This window comes from Lepus europaeus, chromosome 7 (assembly GCF_033115175.1).
Source record: "Lepus europaeus isolate LE1 chromosome 7, mLepTim1.pri, whole genome shotgun sequence".
Classification (NCBI taxonomy): domain Eukaryota; kingdom Metazoa; phylum Chordata; class Mammalia; order Lagomorpha; family Leporidae; genus Lepus; species Lepus europaeus.
Window position 1 is genome coordinate 114,266,547 of NC_084833.1, and position 19,754 is coordinate 114,286,300.

General features: G+C 46.6%; 1 protein-coding gene across 1 annotated transcript; it reads left to right on the forward strand.

The window, feature by feature from the left end:
• The first annotated feature begins 320 nt into the window (after positions 1-320).
• EI24 (EI24 autophagy associated transmembrane protein) lies at positions 321-19,573 on the forward strand. Its single transcript, XM_062197283.1, has 11 exons — positions 321-428; positions 5,659-5,771; positions 10,054-10,199; positions 10,759-10,819; positions 12,164-12,230; positions 12,788-12,912; positions 13,216-13,335; positions 13,626-13,737; positions 14,720-14,831; positions 15,220-15,294; positions 18,424-19,573. Exons 2-11 carry the CDS (start codon positions 5,730-5,732, stop codon positions 18,584-18,586), a joined length of 1,023 nt encoding a protein of 340 aa, XP_062053267.1. The 5' UTR covers positions 321-428; positions 5,659-5,729; the 3' UTR covers positions 18,587-19,573.
• The last annotated feature ends 181 nt before the right edge of the window (positions 19,574-19,754 follow it).

Genomic DNA, 19,754 nt, shown 5'->3' on the forward strand with positions numbered 1-19,754 from the left:
ATGACCTCTGTATGAGTATCTTATTGTGCTCCTGTTAACAGATTCCATAGGATTTTATAAAGATAAGCGGCACTGGGCAGGTCAACGGTGACCACAAAGTACAGGATTGAGAACTTGATCCCAGGACAGGTGGCGGGAGCGTTTCATGCCGCCGCCAGGTGGAGCCAGGAGCCCCATGCCCGGCAGCGCGGCGTGGGGACAGCGGGCCCGAACCGACTACATTTCCCAGGCTCCGTCGCTGCGCATGGCCCGCCCCCTCGCCGCCGGGCCGCGCCCCTTCGTGCCCGCCCACTTCCCAGCCGCCCCGTGCGGCCGGGCATGCCCAGTGCGGGCTCAGTGGCCCCGGCCCTGGGAGCTCCCCGGCGGAGCGGGCTCCGGGCGCGGAGGAGCCGAGACACCGGGCCGAGCCGCGGCGGCCGGGGTGCGGGGTAGGTGGCGGCTCTTCGGCGCTGGCCTGCGCGGCCCGTGCAGCCCATGCTAGGAGGCAGGGGCCGTGAGGGCAGGCCCGGCTCCGACGCGGGTGCGGGAGGGGACCCCGGCGGGCAGGAGCTGGCGGGAGCGGGCAGGGTCGGGGCGCAGGTGAGACGCGGCCCCAGGTGCTGCGCGGCCGTCTTCAGCCGTCCGTGCGACTGGAGGTGAGCGTGGTCCACACCTCGTGGACGGCCGTGGCTGGGGAGGGAGACCGGCTTTAAAGCCGGAGCTGCGGCCGGGAGGAGGCGGGCAGTCGGTGGCGCCCCGGGAGCAGCGAGCATGTTTCCCTCCTGTGTACCTGGACTGGGCTATGCCAGCTTCCTGCTTTCCGGGACTCGGGTTCAGTGGCTTGAAGATGAGGGTGCATTGCGGTGCCCCGGTAGATGCTTGACATGTTCTGATGACTGTCAGGAACGTAGAGGCTCGCTCTCGTTCAAGGTTTCGGAGAGGTGGTTTGTCGGTGGAATGCTCGAGTTAAGCAGAAATCCTCAGAGCAAAGCTCAAGTAGAAAGTCCCGACGGAGCTTTCCAACACCAGTTCGCTTGCAGTAACTTTTTAAAAATTCTAATTATTTCATCCGAAAGGCAGGCAGAGACGGATCTTCTGTCCTTTGGTTTACTCCCCAAATGCTGGCGACAGCCAGGGCTGGGCCAGGCTAAAGCCAGGAGCTAGGAATTCAATCTGAGTCTCTGGCATGGGTGGCCCTGGCCCCAGTTACTTGAGGCCAGGACTCCAAGGTGAACATTAGCAGTAAGCTGGAACCGGAAGCAGAGCCGGAACTCAACCCCAGGGCACGCCGACATGGGATGCAGGTGTCCCCAGTGGCATCCTAACTGTTGTGACAAACTTTAGGCCCAGTCGTTCTAACTGTGAGCGAGTCATTTAACCTCCAAGACTTGTATCCTCCACCTGAGAAGGTGCCGTGAGCCAGAGGCATCTTAGTCCCAACCAGCTCAGCTGTAAGATTCCCTGTGTCACTGGGGCTGTGAGGGTCTCACGTGGTGACAGGTTGTTTTTCTCCATATTCCAGCTGTTGTCAGATGTATTCAGCGTACCTCCCCGGAGGCAGGGCGTTAGGATCTCAGCCTAAAGTTGAAGTGACTGACTTACCCTTCAAAGTCCACTGCTGGCTAGTAGGTTCCCTGCTATTTGGTACGTGCGGGAGCCAGGTATTAACTGGCCAAGGTTCAAACAAAGCAAATGAATCAGACTGGGGCAGACAGAAACTAGGACTGGGTTCAGGCTTCGCCTCAGTGCCCTGAGAGAAATCCTGCCTGATTAATAGGCTTTCTTGTTGTTATTATTGTATTTATTTGAAAGAGTTACAGAGAGATGTAGAGCCAGAAAGAAAGAGAGGTCTTCCATCTGCTGGTTCATGCCTCAAATGGTCGCAATGGCCAGAGCTGAGCTGATCTGAAGCCAGGAGCTTTTTCCGGGTCTCCCACATGGGTGCAGGGGCCCAAGCACTTGGACCATCTTCTACTGCTATCTCAGGCCATTAGCAGAGAGCTGGATCAGAAGAGGAGCAGCCAGGACTTGAACCTGCGCCCACATGGGGTGCCTGTGCTGCAGGTCAGGGCTTTACCCTGCTACGCCACAGCGCTGGCCCCCTAATGGACTTTCTTACACCTCAGTCCAGCTTGTTCTTCATGTTCTTCGGTGGGATTATGTTGTACAGATTCTAGGTTTTTATTTTCATTCTTTTCCATGTTATAGTTTTTTAGTACTCTTAATTTTATTAAAAATGATTTTTAAGATTAAAATTTATTTGAAAGAGTTAGGCGTAAAGAGTTGTTTTTTTTTTTTGTTTGTTTGTTTTTTTTTTTTTTTTTGAGAAGCAGAGTTACAGAAAGAAAGAGACTGAGTGAACTCTTCTATCTACTGGTTCCCTCCCCAAATGATCTCAATGTTAAGGGCTAGGCCAGGCTGAAGCCAGGAACCAGAAACTTCTTCCAGGTCTCCCACACGGGTGCAGGGCCCCAAGCACTTGGGCCATCCTCCACTGATTTCCCAGGCACATTAGCAGGGAGCTGGATCAGAAGTGGAGCAGCCAGGGCATGAACCAGCACCCAAATGAGATGCTAGCATTGTGGGAGGTGGCTTTACCCGCTACACCACAATGCCAGCACCCCAACCCCAAGTACTCTTAATTTATAAGTGAGCCTGTGACTGGTTATGAGGAAGGATCCACAATTATTTTTACAAAGTAGTGTCTTGCCCATCATCGTTGAGCTTTACTGTTCCCCTGGCATGTGCTTGCATGACTGGAACTCGGAAGTGTTTGTTTTGTGGAGGGAGGAGCCGGGGTACTTCTTATCCTAGATTCTTCTTTACCTGAACTGAGAGCATCTGTTAGGATTTGACCTAAGGAGCAGAAGATGCCGAGGGTGTTGTGCAAGTAGCTTTCCTACTACTGTAGTCCCTGCTCTTCCAGTTCTGAGTGACCTCGTCCAGCTGCATCAGTGAGTGCAGTTTGGTGAAATGGTTAAAGGTCAGGGAAAGTGTGTTTATGCTTTGAAACTTATACAAGCTGACGTGTGTGACATTCTGTTATTAATGTCATGCCTCTTAATACCTCTTAGATTGAGAATACTGTATTTACTGGTTTAGTGGGAATTGAAAACTATAGAATCACAGATTCTTCTTTTACAATGTTTTTAACTTTGTTTTTTAATTTATTTTTATTTTTTATTTTTTTTTTTTCAGGTAGAGTTATAGACAGAGAGACAGAGAGAAAGGTCTTCCTTTCATTGGTTCACTCCCCACAAATGGCCGCTACTGCCAGTGCTGCACTGGTCTGAAGCCAGGAGCCAGGTGCTTCCTCCTGGTCTCCCATGTGGATGCAGGCGCCCAAGCATTTGGGCCATCCTCCACTACCTTCCTGGGCCACAGCAGAGAGCTGGACTGGAAGAGGAGCAACCGAGACTAGAACCTGGTGCCCATATGGGATGCCGGTGCCACAGGTGGAGGATTAACCAAGTGAGCCACGGTGCCGGCCCTATTTATTTATTTATTTATTTGACAGGCAGAATTAGAGAGAGAGAGAGAAAGGTCTTCCTTCCATTGGTTCACCCCCCAAATGGCTGCCACGGCCTGCACGCTGCGCCGATCCAAAGCCAGGAGCCTGGTCTCCCATGCGGGTGCAGGGCCCAAGCACTTGGGCCATCCTCCACTGCCTTCCCGGGCCACAGCAGAGAGCTGGATCAGAAGTAGAGCAGCTGGGACAGAACCAGCGCCCCAACCAGGACTAGAACCAGGGGTACCGGTGCCGCAGGTGGAGGATTAGCCTAGTGAGCTGCAGCGCCAGCCAGCCCTATTTATTTTTAAATATAACTTTTTTAAAAAGACTCATTTATTTACTTGAAAGCCAGAGTTACAGAGAGAGGAGAGGCAGAGAGAGAATCTTGCACCTGCTGGTTCACTCTCCAAATGACCACAATAGCCAGGGCTGGGCCAGACCGAAGCCAGGGTCTTCATCCCACATGGTGGGTCTCCCACCTTGGTGCAGGGGCCCATGGACTTGAGCCGTCTTCTGCTCTTTCGCAGGTGCCGTAGCTGGAGCTGGATGGTAAGTGGAGCATCCGTGCTGCTATCTTAGACGCACACAGCTTAACATGCTATGCCACAATCCTGGCCCCAGTTTTATTAATTTATTAATTTGAAGGAGTTATCTATAGAGAGAGATCTGCCATTTGCTGGTTCACTCCTCAGGTGGTTGCAATGGCAGGGGCTGTGCCAGGCTGAAGCCAGGAGCCAGGAATTTTCTTGTGGGTCTTCCAAGTGGATGCACAGACCATCTTCCACTGCTTTTCCCAGGCTATTATCAGGGACTGGAAGTCGAGCAGCCGGGATTCAAACGTTTGCCCGTACGGGATGCTGGCATTGCAGGCGGCAACTTTACCCACTATGCCGCAACCCTGGCCCCTTAATTTTACTTTTTATAATTTTTATTTATTTGAAAGGGAGAGGGAGGGATCTCCCGTCCACTGGTGTACTCCATGAGTGCCCACAACAGCTGGGGCTGTGTAGGCCAGGTAGGAGCCAAGTGGCTTGTACTCATCCTTATCTCCCACATGGATGGCCAGGATCTTTGTGCTTGAGCCATCACCTGCTGCCCCAGGGTGTGCGTTAGCAGGAAGCTGGGTAGGAAACAAAGGAACCAGAACTTGAACTAGGCACTCTGCTGTGGGATGTGGGTGTCCCAAGCAGCCTCTTAACTGCTGCTCCAAATGCCGTCTCTTGACCTAGTTTGAAATCTGTTTCTTGCATATTTGTTAAAAATTACACATCTGTATATATTTAAAATTAGAAAACAGGAAGACCTGTTTAGAGGTCTTGGTTGGTGATTTTATGTCATACCTTAAACTTCCCTGTGTGCTGGAGGGCTCTGTGTTGGACTGAAGTGCCTATTTAGGAAATTTCATAAGAACTTCTGTCTTGGGCTTGCATTTTCATTCAAGCATTGGAGTGTATACAGCAAGCACAAAAATTGCTTCAGAAGAAACTTGGATGTCATCAAGCTTTTCATCTCTAAAAGTGCTTAGAAAGTGTAGCAGAGAGGCTGATGCTCTGGTATTGCAGGTAAAGCTGCCACCCTGCAGTGCCGACATTCCAAATGGGCACCCACTGGAGTCCCAGCTGCTTCACCTCCGACCCAGCTCTCTGTTACGGCCTGGGAAAGCAGCAGAGGATGACACAAGTCCATGAGCCCCTGCACCCATGTAGGAGACCTGGAGGAAGCCCCTTGCTCCTGGCTTTGGATTTGCCCAGCTCTGGCCGTTGCAGCCATTTGGGGAATGAACCAGCAAATGGAAGATATTTTCTCTCTCTCTCTCTTCTTTCTTTCTCCACCTGTTTTTCTCTCTCTCTCTAACTTTGCCTTTCAAATGAATAAATCTTTAAAAAAAAAAAGCTATAGCAGAGATCGTTAGGTGTATTGAGGTAAAAAGGAGATTGTTGGTCTGAGAGTGTATTTTCCCCATGCAAAAGTGAAAGAGAGGTTAGTGATTAACAGAAAATATGGATTTTAGGTTCCAGTGGTTCCAGGGACACCCGAGTTCACAGCTAGTGCTGGAGTGTGCTGCTGTTCTGTTAGAGCACAGTATGTGGGCTCATCATGTAGAAACGGGCGTGCAGTAACTTTGCTTTGAGGTGAGTGTTTTTTCTCATGTGTTCTCTATTTTCCAGGCCCTTCATGATGAGAGATTTGGGGGCATTTCTCTCTCCTCTGTGTAGTCGATAGTTTGGGTGGTGAAGAGATGGCCGACAGTGTCAAAACCTTTCTCCAGGACCTTGCCAGGGTGAGTACCTCTTGTTCATCTCTTGACCATTTTTTTTTCACTAGGTAATGCTTTAGGTGTTTTTGGAATTTTTTAAAAGATTTTTTTATTTGAAAGGCAGAGGGACAGAGAGGTTTCTTCCATCAGCAGTCGTAGCTGGCAAGGCTAGGAGTCAGGACCCCCATCTTGGACTCCCATTTGAGTGGCAAGGACCCAAGTACTGGGCCATCTTCTACTGCTTTTCCAGACACATTAGCAGGAATGCTGAATTGAAAGCAGAGCAGGGGCCATCGCTGTGGTGTAGTGGGTAAAGCCGCTGCCTTCAGTGCCGGCATCCCATGTGGGTGCCGGTTCAACTCCCAGCTGCTCCACTTTTGATACAGCTGTCTGCTATGGCCTGGGAAAGCAGTAGAAGATGGCCCAAGTCCTTGGGCCCCTGCACCTGCATGGGAGATCCAGACGAAGCTCCTGGCTCCTGGCTTTTGATCGGCGCAGATCCAGCCATTGCGGCCAATTGGGGAGTGAACCAGCAGATGAAGGAGACCTCTCCCCCCACCCCCGCCTCTCCTCCTCTGACTGTGTAACTCTGGCTTTTAAATAAATAAATTCTTTAAAAAAGGAAAGAAGGAGCAGCCAGGACTTGAATGGGCACTCAGTGCTACAACACAACACTGGCTCCTGTTAGGGAGTTTTTATCATTTCTGTTGGATCCTTCATAAGTAGGTTTTCATTCTAGTCTGCACTACTCAAGCAATAGGTATTCGCATTTTTCAAAAAAAAGATTCTTTTTTTTTTTTTTTCCTGACAGGCAGAGTTAGACAGGGAGAGACAGAGAGAAAGGTCTTCCTTTTCCATTGGTTCACCCCCCAGATGGCCATTACGGCCGGCGCGCTGCACCAATCCAAAGCCGGGAGCCAGGTACTTCCTCCCATGCAGGTGCAGGGCCCAAGCACTTGGGCCATCCTCCATTGCCCTCCCGGGCCACAGCAGAGAGTTGGATTGGAAGAGGAGCAACCGGGACAGAATCCGGCACCCCAACCAAGACTAGAACCCGGGGTGCCAGCACCGCAGGCAGAGGATTAGCCAAATGAGCCATGGTGCCAGCCAATTCTTTTTTTTTTGACAGGCAGAGTGGACAGTGAGAGAGAGAAAGGTCTTCCCTGCCGTTGGTTCACCCTCCAATGGCTGCCGCGGCCGGCGCACCACGCCGATCCGAAGGCAGCAGCCATGTGCTTCTCTTGGTCTCCCATGGGGTGCAGGACCCAAGCACTTGGGCCATCCTCCACTGCGCTCCCGGGCCACAGCAGAGAGCTGGCCTGGAAAAGGGGCAACCGGGACAGAATCCGGCGTCCTAACTGGGACTAGAACCCAGGGTGCCGGCGCCGCAAGGTGGAGGATTAGCCTGTTGAGCCACGGCGCCTGCTCCGATTCATTTATTTTTAAAGCAGAGTTACAGAGAGAGGGAGAGACAAAGTGAGAGATCTTCTATCTGCTGGTTCACTCCCCAAATGATCACAACAGTCAGGTCTGGGCCAAGCCAAAGCCAGGAGCTTTTCCAAGTTTCCCACGTGGGTGCTGGGGGCTCAAATACTTGGGTCATCTGCTGCTGCTTTCCCAGGCACAGTAGCAGGGAGCTGGATCAGAAGTGGAGCAACCAGTACTCAAATCAGTTCCAGTATGAAATGCCTGTGTCATAGGCAGCAGTTTTACCCATTATGCCACCAACACTGGCCCCAACTTTATTTTTAAGGAAAGATGTTGGATTTGGTTTTTAAGCTTTTACGTTGGGTTTGGTTTTTAAGCTTTTATTTTTTTAGCTTGTTAGGATTAAAATCTTCCATCTGCTAGTTTATTCCTCAAATACTGACAGCAGCCGGGACTGGGGCTGGCTGAAGCTAGGAACCTAGAACTCAATGCAGGTCTCCCACATGGATAGCCGTGACCTAGCTGCTGGAGCCATCACCTGCTGTCTCCCAGGGTGTGCATTAGTGGGAAACTGGAATCAGGGGCAGAGCTGGGGCTTGAAGCCAGGCACTCCAGTATGGCATGAGGACATCCCATTGTTTTATCACTTAACCACTGCTCCAGACACCTGCCCTGTTATTTTTATCTGTGAAGAAGCTTGGAGACCTGTCTAGTTTCTCTGGTATTAGAACTCTGGTTAGCTTGTGTTCAGAGGATTTGGTTTTGTTTCAAGATTTATTTGAAAGCAGAGTAACACAGAGATAGGTCGATCTTCCATCTACTGGTTTACTCCCCAGATGGCTGCAGTGGTTTCATAGTATTGATGAGTGTGGTGGAATAGAAAACTGCTGTTTTTAAGCCATGTTATTCAAGGTTGGTTTGGGATGGTAAACTTGCGGCTGGGATGGGGATGGTGTCTTGGTGAGCAGAGCATTTGTGTAGTCTCAGAAATGTCTCCCCATGGATTATTTATTAGTTGCAAGAAGAAAAATTTGCATCATACAGTGGAGAAGCTGGGAAATATCTTGACTGTATGTAAAATTATCAGCAGCAGCAAGGTCAGCCAGCCATCAGGTACCTCCTGTGACTGCCTTGGGGGCACACCTTCACATCTGTGAAATGCCTGCCGAAAGTGCTTAGCCCAGACCTAATCGTGAGGAAGCAAACTCAAGTTGAGGGAATTCCCTAAAATAACTGGCCTGTATTCTTCGGAAGAAAAGCAAAGACTAAGGAACTTTTTATGGTTAATGGAGACTGAAGAGGTGCCAGAACTAAATGCAGCGTGGTTCTGGACTGAGTTTTTCAGGGGTGAAATGCTGTAGAGAGTGTTATTGGACAAATGGAGAAATTGGAATATGGAGCAGGTTAAGTATTTCTGTATTAGATTTCTTAAAAATGATCCTATGGTTATATAAAATATTATTCTTAGGAAATGTCCTGAAAGGGCCAGCATTGTGGCACAGTGGATTAATCCTCTGCTTGCGACCCCAGCATCCTGTATCATGGGGTCAGTTCTAGTGTCCGGTCTGCAATGCTTCCAGTCCAGCTTCTTGGTAATGCTCTTGAGAGGAAGACAAAGCACTTGGGTCTCTGCCACCCACCTGGGAGACATGGATGGAGTTCCTGTCTCCTGGCTCAGCTGTGGCTGTTGAGGCCATTTGGGGAGTAAACCAGTGGATGAAAAAATGTGTGTGTGTGTGTATCTGTCACTCTGCCTTTCAGAAAAATAAATACATCTCAATACACAGGAGAATTAAAAAAAAAGGAAGGATCAAGGTATGGTAGCAACTGATTGTCCAGTAATTCAGAAACTCTGTGTGTGTGTGTGTGTGTGTTTATAGAGAGGGAGAGAAAGATTGACTTATAATATGGCAAAATGTTAGACTGGTGAATCTGACAAGGTATTTGGAAGTTCTACATTATACTTGCAACTGTTTTGTAAGTTGGGAATTATTTCAAAATTTAAAAAAACTAAAGGTCCTTTAAAACCTGTATAACAATAACTACAATGGTTTCTACTATTTCACTTCTTTCTCTTTTAATTTGAGAGCTTCTTTGAGTCAGTTTTTTTTTTTTTTTGTCAGGCAGCGTGGACAGTGAGAGAGAGAGAGAAAGGTCTTCCTTTGCCATTGGTTCACCCTCCAATGGCCGCCGTGGCCGGTGCGCTGCAGCTGGCACACCATGCTGATCTGAAGGCAGGAGCCAGGTGCTTCTCCTGGTCTCCCATGGGGTGCAGGGCCCAAGTACTTGGGCCATCCTCTACTGCACTCCCTGGCCATAGCAGAGAGCTGGCCTGGAAGAGGGGCAACCGGGACAGAATCCGGCGCCCTGACCGGGACTAGAACCCGGTGTGCCGGCACCACAAGGCAGAGGATTAGTCTATTGAGCCAAGGCGCCGGCCTGAGTCAGTCTTTTTTACCTTTTTAAATTTTTTTTGGTGGGAGGGGTAAAGGTTTTTTTTTGGCTTGTTTGTTTTTTAAAGGCAAGGTTACAAAGAGAGGCATAGACTGAGATCTTTCACCCAGTGGTTGACTCCCCAAATGACCACAACAGTTGAGGCTGGGTCTGACTGAAAGCAGCCTGGAACTCCATCCAAGTCACCTACGTGGGTGGCAGGGATCCAGGCTCTCCGGCCATCTTCCACTGCTCTTCCGGGTGCATTAGCAGGGAGTTGGATCAGAGGTGGGGCATCTGGGACTCATATGGGATGCAGGTGTTGCAGGTGGTAGCTTAATCTAGCGTACCACAATGTTGGCGCCTTTTATTTCATTTTTTGTAGCTTTGAAAAGGCATCTTCTCCACCATCTTGCTTCTTTAAAAATAATGTCCTTGTCTATAGGGTATCAAAGACTCCATCTGGGGTATCTGTACCATCTCAAAGCTAGATGCTCGAATCCAGCAAAAGAGAGAAGAGCAGCGTCGAAGAAGGGCAAGCAGTGTCCTGGCACAGAGGAGAGCCCAGAGTATAGAACGGAAGCAGGAGAGGTAAGGAGAGTTGGCTGCTGCCAGGAAGGATCCCAGCACCTGTGGGAAGTGACTGGATGCTCATGTAGAATAAAGCCCCATGTCGTGACTCAGAGTTTCACTATACCCATTTGGTCTCTGTACTTCCTCCCAAATCAGTTTACACGTGGTTTTTCTCTCCCAACACATTCACTTAAATGGGTGTCTAGCAGTAATCCTTGTTTAAGTGATAATTTTTCAAATGTCACAATGTTGAAGAGAAAATTAGAATGGTAAGTAGAGAACCACAGCAAAATTATTTGGTTTGATGGATACTTCCACGGGCGCCCTAACCCAAGACTTCTTCCTTGAATCCTCCCCAGCCTTCGATTTCAGAAAATCATGTAGTGGTTTTCAGAAAAACTGGTTCATCAGACGTATCTTCAGTCATTTCTCTTTGACTGATATTAGAACATTGGGAGAATGTTAGCTGCTGAAAAATAAATCAGGAGAAGGTGTAAAGTGGAGAGCTATTGAATGACAGGTTGGAAATAATCTGTCTATATGCCTTGTAAGATAAAGTATATGTGGTCTTTTCTAGTGAGCCACGTATTGTTAGTAGAATTTTCCAGTGTTGTGCTTGGAATGGCGGAGTGTTCTGGGTATGTACTTTTTCTTCAAATTCCATATGCCTTATAAGCATTTTTAGGTTGTTGCTAGGTTAATTGTTTTCGACTGTTTTCTCGAAACAGTAAGAAAAATAGCTTTTAGCTATTTGTCAGTGCAGTAACTCAGGATTCTGTGCACCTGCAATGATTTTATTCCCATGTATGAGAAAATACTTCTGTAACAGGCATCAGAGATAGCCCTGAATATACACTTTTGTGTTTTCTAATGAGTCATTTAGAAGTGTTAGTAATATTACAGATGACAGTTTTTCTTGGCACTGTCTAGACATTTTGGCTAAGAGCAGCTATTGGGATCAGAGGGCATGGCAGATGTGCCTGAATTAGAGTAGGCTTCTCCTTGCTTCTCATGGTGATTGATTAGACTTGATTGCTGTTGAAACCAAAAGCAGACAAGCTTGCCTTTTGTTAACTGGGAATACAAGCTTAAGAGAAATTCAGGTACTTCAAAGAAAAAGTAGTTAATTATTCTTTTTCACTTGGTATCTAATGTCATTCAAATCATTGTTTTTAAAAATTTTAATTATTTGAAAGAGATACAAAAAGAGAGGAAGGAGAGAGAGGGATTTTTCTTTCCACTGGTTTGCTCCCAAAATGGCTGTAATGGCTGGGGCTGAGCCAGGTCTCTGGAACTCCATCTGGGTCTTCCGTGTGGGTGCAAGGGCCCAAACTGGTGTTCATATGGGATACCAGCACTGCAGGCAGTGGCTTAACCCACTGTGCCACAACACTGGCCCTTCAACTTATCTTTTTTTCTTTTATAAAGATTTATTCATTTATTTGAAAGAGTTATAGAGGGAGAGACAAAGAAATCTTTGATCTGCTGATTCACTCCTCAAATGACTGCTTGGGCCCCTGCACCTGCGTGGGAGACCCTGAAGAAGCTCCTGGCTTCGGATCGGCGCAGCTCCAGCTGTTGCGGCCATCTGGGGAGTGAACCAGTAGATGGAAGACCTTTCTCTCTGTCTCTACCTCTCTCTGTAACTCTTTCAAATAAAATAAATCTTTAAAAAAAATTTCATCAGTGGTTTCAGGTGTTAGCTTTAATTTTTAATTGATAAATGTTACAGGGTACTTAGTAGATGCTCTTATTGTGCCTGAATACTATTGGATATGTTGTTCTATGTCCCCCAGAGTTTCATTGTTATATAGGCAGAATTAGGCTATCTCTCAAGTGAAAGTAGAAATGGGTCTAATTTTGGTGCTGATTCAGGACTTCTGATTAGTAACAGGCCCCTCCATCAGGAAAATAATGACTTTGAATTTTGAAACCCTTGTTTTAAAGAAGGGCTTTTGATGTTTATTGCTTCTCTCCTTTAGTTCAGTCTCCTCTTGTTTTATCGAGTGTTTATTCCTGTGCTTCAGTCAGTAACAGCCCGCATCATTGGTAAGTGTATGTCTTGCTTCCTTGCTTCTGCCAGGGATGGAGGTGGGAGGTGGTATTGCCAGTCTCCCTCAGTTTATTGAACACTTCCTGTGTGCCAAGAGCTTTAGATCTTTCTTTTTTAAGATTTATTTTTTTTATTTATTTGAAAGGCTGAGTTACAGAAAAGCAAGGGAAGGATAGAGATCTTCTCTCCACTGGTTCACTCCCCAAATGACGCAGCAGCCAGAGCTGGGCCAGGCCAAAGCCAGGAGATTCATCCAGACGTTCTACATGGGTGCTGGCTTCGGCCTGGCCCAGCCCCAGCCATTGTGGCTATTTAGGGAATGAACCAGTGAGTGGAAGATGTTCTCTCTGTAGCTCTGCTATTCAAATAAATAAAAAATAAATCTTTAAAAAAAAAAAACAAAACCAGACTGAGCTGGGTAGCTGGGTGTAGTGATGTGTTAGCAAGAAACAGAAAGAAGAGTAGGGAAAGAAAGAATAATCACAAAATAGGGCTTCATGCCAGGTCTTCCGGTTTTCCATTTCTCCACTTAACAAGTCTGCCCCTTTCTCAGGTGACCCATCACTACATGGAGATGTTTGGTCATGGCTGGAATTCTTCCTCACATCCATTTTCAGTGCTCTTTGGGTGCTCCCCCTGTTTGTGCTCAGCAAAGTTGTGAATGCCATCTGGTTTCAGGTAGGTCCAGGGCAGAATGAGGAGTGGGTCCTACAGCGTGATGGGGTGACAGGCTTCAGCCTGTGAAGTTAGTGGTTGTGTAGGGACCTGTTTCCCAGCCTTCACCTTTCTTGGCCACGCAGCCAATGGGTGACCATTGTGCATTTATAAAATGGAAGAATTGTCTCAAGTCACTGAAGCTTCTCATTGCCTGGGGACTTTCCTTACCTGGCAATTCTAGTGGCCGAGCAGTGGCTTTAGCTTTGGGGATGGATGTCAGAGTCATTTAATTTGTGTTCTGGTGTGCTGCTTTCTCTGTTACAGGATATAGCTGACCTGGCATTTGAGGTGTCAGGGAGGAAGCCTCACCCCTTCCCTAGTGTGAGCAAAATCATTGCTGACATGCTCTTCAACCTTTTGCTGCAGGCTCTCTTCCTCATCCAGGTGAGACTGGTCTCCTGGGCACGTGGACAGGTTAAAAGGGAGCTTCATAAAGACAGGATTTGACATTTGTACTGGTACATATATGCTTTCTAAAAGGTAATGATTTTTAAATAAATTTCTCCGAGAACAGCTTGGGAAGTTACAGATCATAAAATTGTAAGGAACATGAATTATCTGCTCCTCCCAGCTGTCTCGGGTATTTTCATTCTCCTGCTATTCAGAAATATGACAGGGTATGATATTAGGTCTCTGGAGTTTTAGAATTAAGATTTGCCGTGTTTGTTCTTCAGGGGATGTTTGTGAGTCTCTTTCCCATCCATCTTGTCGGTCAGCTGGTTAGTCTCCTGCATATGTCCCTTCTCTACTCCCTGTACTGCTTTGAATATCGTTGGTTCAATAAAGGTAAGTCCATTGAAAGAACCCCGGAAACTTAGAGGCCCATTTTGGAAATGCTACTGCTAAGTGGATTTAAACACCCTTGGCAAACCATCTTGGGGAGAAGGTAGCCTCATTTAGCTTAGTGGGTTTAACTGTTAACTTTGAATCTGGGAGAGGTGGCAACATAGCATTATCCTTTTGGTGCTTAATATGATGTAGCTCCAACTGGACCACAAGATGACATAAATGAGCATAAGGTTTTTCCTGTGTTAGAGAAATTAAGTTGACAACAGTGCATTCAGATTCTTTTGGGTATTATTTAAAAAGACCTTGGCATGTGTGTCTGGTGAGTGTGGTTAAATGAGGGTAACTGATTTGTACAGGATGCAGCCTTATTTGATGTTCTCCTTTATTCTAGACTAGTCTTGACAAAGGAACAAAGGATGCTGGTGCTGAAATCCTTTTTTTAAAAAAAATTTTTTTTTATTTATTTGAAAGGCAGAGTGAAAGAGATCTTCCATCCACTGTTTCACTTCCCCAGATGGCTGCAATGGCCAGGGCTGTACTAGGCCAAAGCCAGGAGCCTTGAGTTCTTGTGGGTCTCCCACATGGGTGAAGGGGTCCAAGTACTTAGACCATCTTTTGCTGCTTTCCCAGGCACATTAGCAGGGAGCTGGATCAGAAATGGAGCAGCCAGGTCTCGAACTGGCGCCCATATGGGATACTGGCATTGCAGGGGAGGCTTAACCTAGGCCACAACACCAGCTCTGGTACTGAAGTCCTAATTCACTTAGCCTGTCAGCCTTGAAATTGTGATTATTATAAAACTTTTGTGCACAAGCTTTATATCAGATTTGCACAATGCTAATTTATATGCAGTAGCTGTGTTCTAAGTGGTAGTTTTGTACCCAAAATTTAAGCCTCAAATAGTTTGTTGACTGTAGTTATTGAGTTACTTGACTAAAAGGAAATTGCAGTATAATTGTATTTGGCTCACTTATTTTAGGAATTGAAATGCACCAGCGGTTGTCAAATATTGAAAGGAACTGGCCTTACTACTTTGGATTTGGTTTACCCTTGGCTTTTCTCACAGCAATGCAGTCCTCGTACATTATCAGGTAAGTTGGATGGAGGGATTTGAAGTAAAGATCATTCCTGTAGTGAACACCTCCACTCACTTGGTTCTATGCTAGGCCTTCTACATCCTTTTTTATCATTAGGAGGCATGAAATTTTTCTCTTTGACAGAGACATTTGTCAGCATTAAAATTTAGTCTGCATGCCTCCTCATCCTGTATTCTTTTGTCTGTACTGCCTCCTGGAACAGTATGAAACATCCCAGTGCTTAGAAAAATACTTTTCTTTTCAAGAGTATGTTGATATTTTAAGGTTTCATTAAGGTGTTTACAGTAGAGGGGAAGGAATTTGGGGCCTCATATCTTCTCCAAAGTCATATGACTAATTATTTTTGTATATCCCCTTTTTAATTTTTTTTTCTTTTTAACAGTGGATGCCTCTTTTCCATCCTATTTCCTTTATTCATTATCAGCGCTAATGAAGCAAAGACCCCTGGAAAAGCATAGTAAGTATAAACTAGTAGTGAGTGACAGTTTTTCTCAGGTAAATGAATGGGGCTGTAACAGCATAACTACATCAACAGGAATTTTTTTTTTTTTTTTGAGCTCTTATATTGCAGGAAAGCTTGAATCTATAAAGATGGAAAAATGCCCTGGGATATATCCAAAGATTTTCCCATGCATATATGCACACACTTAAATTCCTAAAATTGATTATTTTAAACATTCTGAAAATTTAACAATTCAGGGGTGGGCATTTGGCGCATTAGTTAAGATGCTACTTGGGATGCCCACATCCCATATGGCAGTACCTGGGTTTGAATCTTAGATCCACTTCTTTTTTTTTAAGACATTTATTTATTTGAAAGACAGAGTTACAGAGAGAGATAGAGACAGAGAGGTCTTCCATCTGCTGGTTCACTCCCCAGATGGCCTCAATGGCCAGAGCTGCGCCTTTCTGAAGCCAGGAGCTAGGAGCTTCTTCTGGGTCTCCACATGGGTGCAGGAGCCCAAGGACTTGGGTCATCTTCCACTACTTTCCCAGGCCATAGCAGAGAGCTGGATCAGAAGAGGAGCAGCCAGGACTAGAATCGGCGCCCATATGGGATGCCGGCACTTCAGGCCAGGGCTTTAACCTGCTTTGCCACAGCGCCAGCCCCTAAGTCCACTTCTGATTCTAGTTTCTTCCTGGTATGCAACCTGGGAGGCAGCAGGTGATGACTCAAGTAGTTGGGTCCCTGTCATCCATGTGGGCGATCTGGATTGGGTTTCTAGCTGCTGGCTTTGGCTTGGCCCAGCCCTAGCTCTTAGGGGCATTTGGAGAGTGAACTGGTGTCTCTCTGCCTTTCAAATAAAAAACAATTAGAATTTACAGGGACCAGTGCTGTGGCGTAGCAGGTAAAGCTGCCGCCAGCAGTGCTGGCATCCCATATGGGTGCCGGTTTGAGTCAAGCTGCTCCAGTTCTGATCCAGCTCTGGTCATTGCAGTCAACTGAGGAGTGAACCAGCAGATGGAAAACCTCTCTTTCTCTCTCTGCCTCTTCTTCTCTTTCTGTGTAACTCCGACTTTCAAAAAAATAAATAAATCTTAAAAAAATTAGAATTTAATAATTAAGTATAAGGCACATGTAGTTAGGCTTACTTTTGTGAGAATGAACGTTTATTTAAAGATCCATTTTATTTATTTGAAAGGCAGTGTTAGAGAAAGAGATCTTTGCTCATTCACTCACCAAATGACCACAATGGCTGGGGCTGAGCCAGGCCAAAGCCAGGAGCCCAGTACTCCATCTGGTTCTACCATGCGGGTGGCAGGGTCCGAGGCACTTGGACCATCTTCTGTTGCTTCCCTGGACACAGTAGCAGGGAGCCTATGGGAAGCAGAACAGTGTGGACTCAAACCGCTGCTCTGATATGGGATGCCAACAGTGCAGGCAACAGTTTAATCTGCTGTGCCAGTCCTGAGAATGTCCAACTTTTTTTTTTTTTTAAAGTTTTTCTATTTATTTGAAAGGCAGAGTTACAGAGAGAGGAAAAGAGACAGAGATCTTCCATCTGCTGGTTGATTCCCCAAATGGCTGCAATGGCCAGGGTTGGGCTGGGTCAAAGCCAGGAGCCCGGAATTCTTCCAGGTCTCCCATATGGGAGCAGGGGCCCAAGCACTTCGGCCATCTTCAGCTGCTTTCCCAGGCACATTAGCAGGGAGCTGGATCAGAAGTGGAATGGCTGGGTGAACAGGTGCCCACATGGGATGCTGGCTTCATGGGCGGAGGTTTAACCTGCTACACCACATGTCAGCCCTGGCCAACTTCTAAGAAAAGTAAGTGAACTATGATCTAGCCACTTGAGTTTATTGATTATGATAGTCAAGGAGCTGGCATTGTGGTGTAGCAGGTAAAGCCACCATCTGTTATGCTGGCATCCCATAAGGGCCTGTGTTTGTGACCTGCCTGCTCTACTTCCAATCCAGCTCCCTACTCAGGCCTGTAAAAGCAGTGGAAGATGGCCCAACTGCTTGGGCCCCTGTCACCCACATGGGAGACTTGGATGAAGCTCTTGGCTCCTGGCTTTGGATTGGCCTAGCTCCAGCTGTGTGGCCACCTAGTGAGTAAACCAGTGGATGGAAGATTCTCTCACTCTCTAACTGACTTCAAATAAATGAATTTTTTAAAAAAATAAAATATTGGGCCGGCGCCGTGGCTCAATAGGCTAATCCTCCACCTGCAGAGCCGGCATCCCGGGTTCTAGTCCTGGTTGGGGTGCCAGATTCTGTCCCAGTTGCCCCTCTTCCAGTCCAGCTCTCTGCTGTGGCCCGGGAGTACAGTGGAGGATGGTCCAAGTGTTGGGCCCTGCACCCGCATGGGAGACCAGGAGGAAGAACCTGACTCCTGGCTTCAGATCAGTGCTGTGTGTTGGCTGCAGTGCGCCGGCCGCAGCGGCCATTGAGGGGTGAACCAATGGAAAAGGAAGACCTTTCTCTCTGTCTCTCTCTCTCTCACTGTCCACTCTGCCTGTAAAAAAATAAAATAAAATAAAATATTTTAAAATGATTTTTTAGCAAAAATTTATAACAGCTCTGTAAAAATTTTATCACTTCAAAGAAAAATCATTTATTTTGGTTAAACCAATGAAGGATACTTGTATTTAGAAATGTTAGGTCTGTTTGGGACTTTTGTACATTCCCTTTATAGCTATCACTGACATTGGCTTCCTCTCACAATTTTTGAAACCTAACCACAGATAGCATGTGATATATTCAGACATGGCTTGAAATTTGTGCTCTGAAATTGCCACAGAGAAGTACTTCTTTGGTCAGATTTAATCTTAAATATATCTTTATTTCCTGTAAAAGTCTTCTCTGGCCAGATTTAATCTTAAATATATCATTATTTCCTCTAAAAGTCATAAAACTTTGAAACTGGTGATTCCTGTACATTCATGGCAGCAGCAGACCTTAGTACATTCTTTAGTTTCCCGTTCAGTCCGCGTGTTTAATGCTAGTGCCACCTCAATCGCATTTTGTTGTCTGTCTTTCCCTTTGTAGTTTTAAGTTTAATGTGGTCAAATAGGTTGCCACATAACTAAACAATACTTTTGATCTACTGGGATGCTAACCGGTTGGGTCTCTTGCCATTTAGTCTTTTCCAGTTGCGCCTGTTCTCCTTGGTGGTCTTCTTAAGCAACAGACTCTTCCACAAGACAGTCTACCTGCAGTCTGCCTTGAGCAGCTCAGCCTCTGCGGAGAAGTTCCCTTCACCACATGCGTCTCCTGCCAAACTGAAGGCTACTGCAGGCCACTGAGTCACCTGCCACCAAAGGGGGTGGGTGGGGTTGGGAGGAGGCTGAGGCAGCTCTTTGTCTGACCACCTCCCCAACGGGGGAAGGCAGGACCCACTCTGCCAGGGGCCCTCTGCGTATGCCCTTCTCTCTGAGGAATTGGAGTTTTTGCCTCTGGTGCACGTAAAGCAGAATCTTCTTGACACCAGTGTGGGTTTTTAACACCTCCGTGAGTCTGAGAGGACCACAGGTTTTTCTGCAGCTATTTTCTAGCATTTACCAGCCCCTGTGCCTGGACTGATTGGAATACTTTGTTTTCTCCCTGTGCCATTGGCCCTCCCACCTCTCCTTCCTGCCTTGTACCACCCTTGGATGAATGGGTTTTGTAATTCTAGCTGTTGTGTTTTGTGGATGTGTTATTTTTGTTGTTTTTCTGTGAAGCACATACATTGGATGTGGGAGGTAATGGGGTTGCTCCTGGTCACTCCCTTTATAGCCATCACTGTCTTGTTTCTTGTAACTCAGGTTAGGTTTTGGTCTCTCTTGCTCCACTGCAAAAAAAACAAACAAATAATGAGCCTGAAGAGAATGGGGACAGGAGGAGGAAAGACCTTACAGCCAGATCTGTTGGGTTTTGAGGAGTGGTTTTTTTCTTCCCCTTGAAGGGGACAAAGCTTTTTTCGCTGGTACATTTAAAGCTCCCCAGCTTTGGGGAGGTACCGGTTCTGGACAAGTGCCACTACAACACAGGATGCTTAGAGAACCTGAACTTTTCAACTCTGGAGGGTGGAAATTTACTGTTAGCCACTGCCAGGTCTGCTGTTTCAGAGGAGTATTGGGTGCTGCAAATAGGAACTGAAGGGGTAAACTTATTAAACCCATAAAACCTGTGATTGGTTGGTGTTTTCATGTCATTTTAAGAGAAATATGTATGTGTGGGGATGGGGCAGATGTCAAAACACTTGTACAATTGAAAAAATCACAATTAAATGTGAGCTGGTTTCCCACAAAGTGTGTAATGGTTGAATTTATAAAACATGACCTTGAGAAATGTGTTCATAAAATATATGTTTTTGTCTTAGACAACCTCAGTATAGAGATTAGCCCTGAAAAATGTTCCTAGAGGAAGTTTGCACTGTAGGATTATAATCATGTTCACATTTTCTGGAAAATGTGGGGTTGTTTTAAAGTC

Coding starts and splice junctions, on each gene's coding strand:
- EI24 (XM_062197283.1), top strand. CDS start 5,730: ATGGCCGACAGTGTCAAAACCTTTCTCCAGGACCTTGCCAGG. Junction 5,772..10,053: donor TTCTCCAGGACCTTGCCAGG/GTGAGTACCTCT, acceptor CCTTGTCTATAG/GGTATCAAAGACTCCATCTG. Junction 10,820..12,163: donor GGAATGGCGGAGTGTTCTGG/GTATGTACTTTT, acceptor TCTCTCCTTTAG/TTCAGTCTCCTCTTGTTTTA.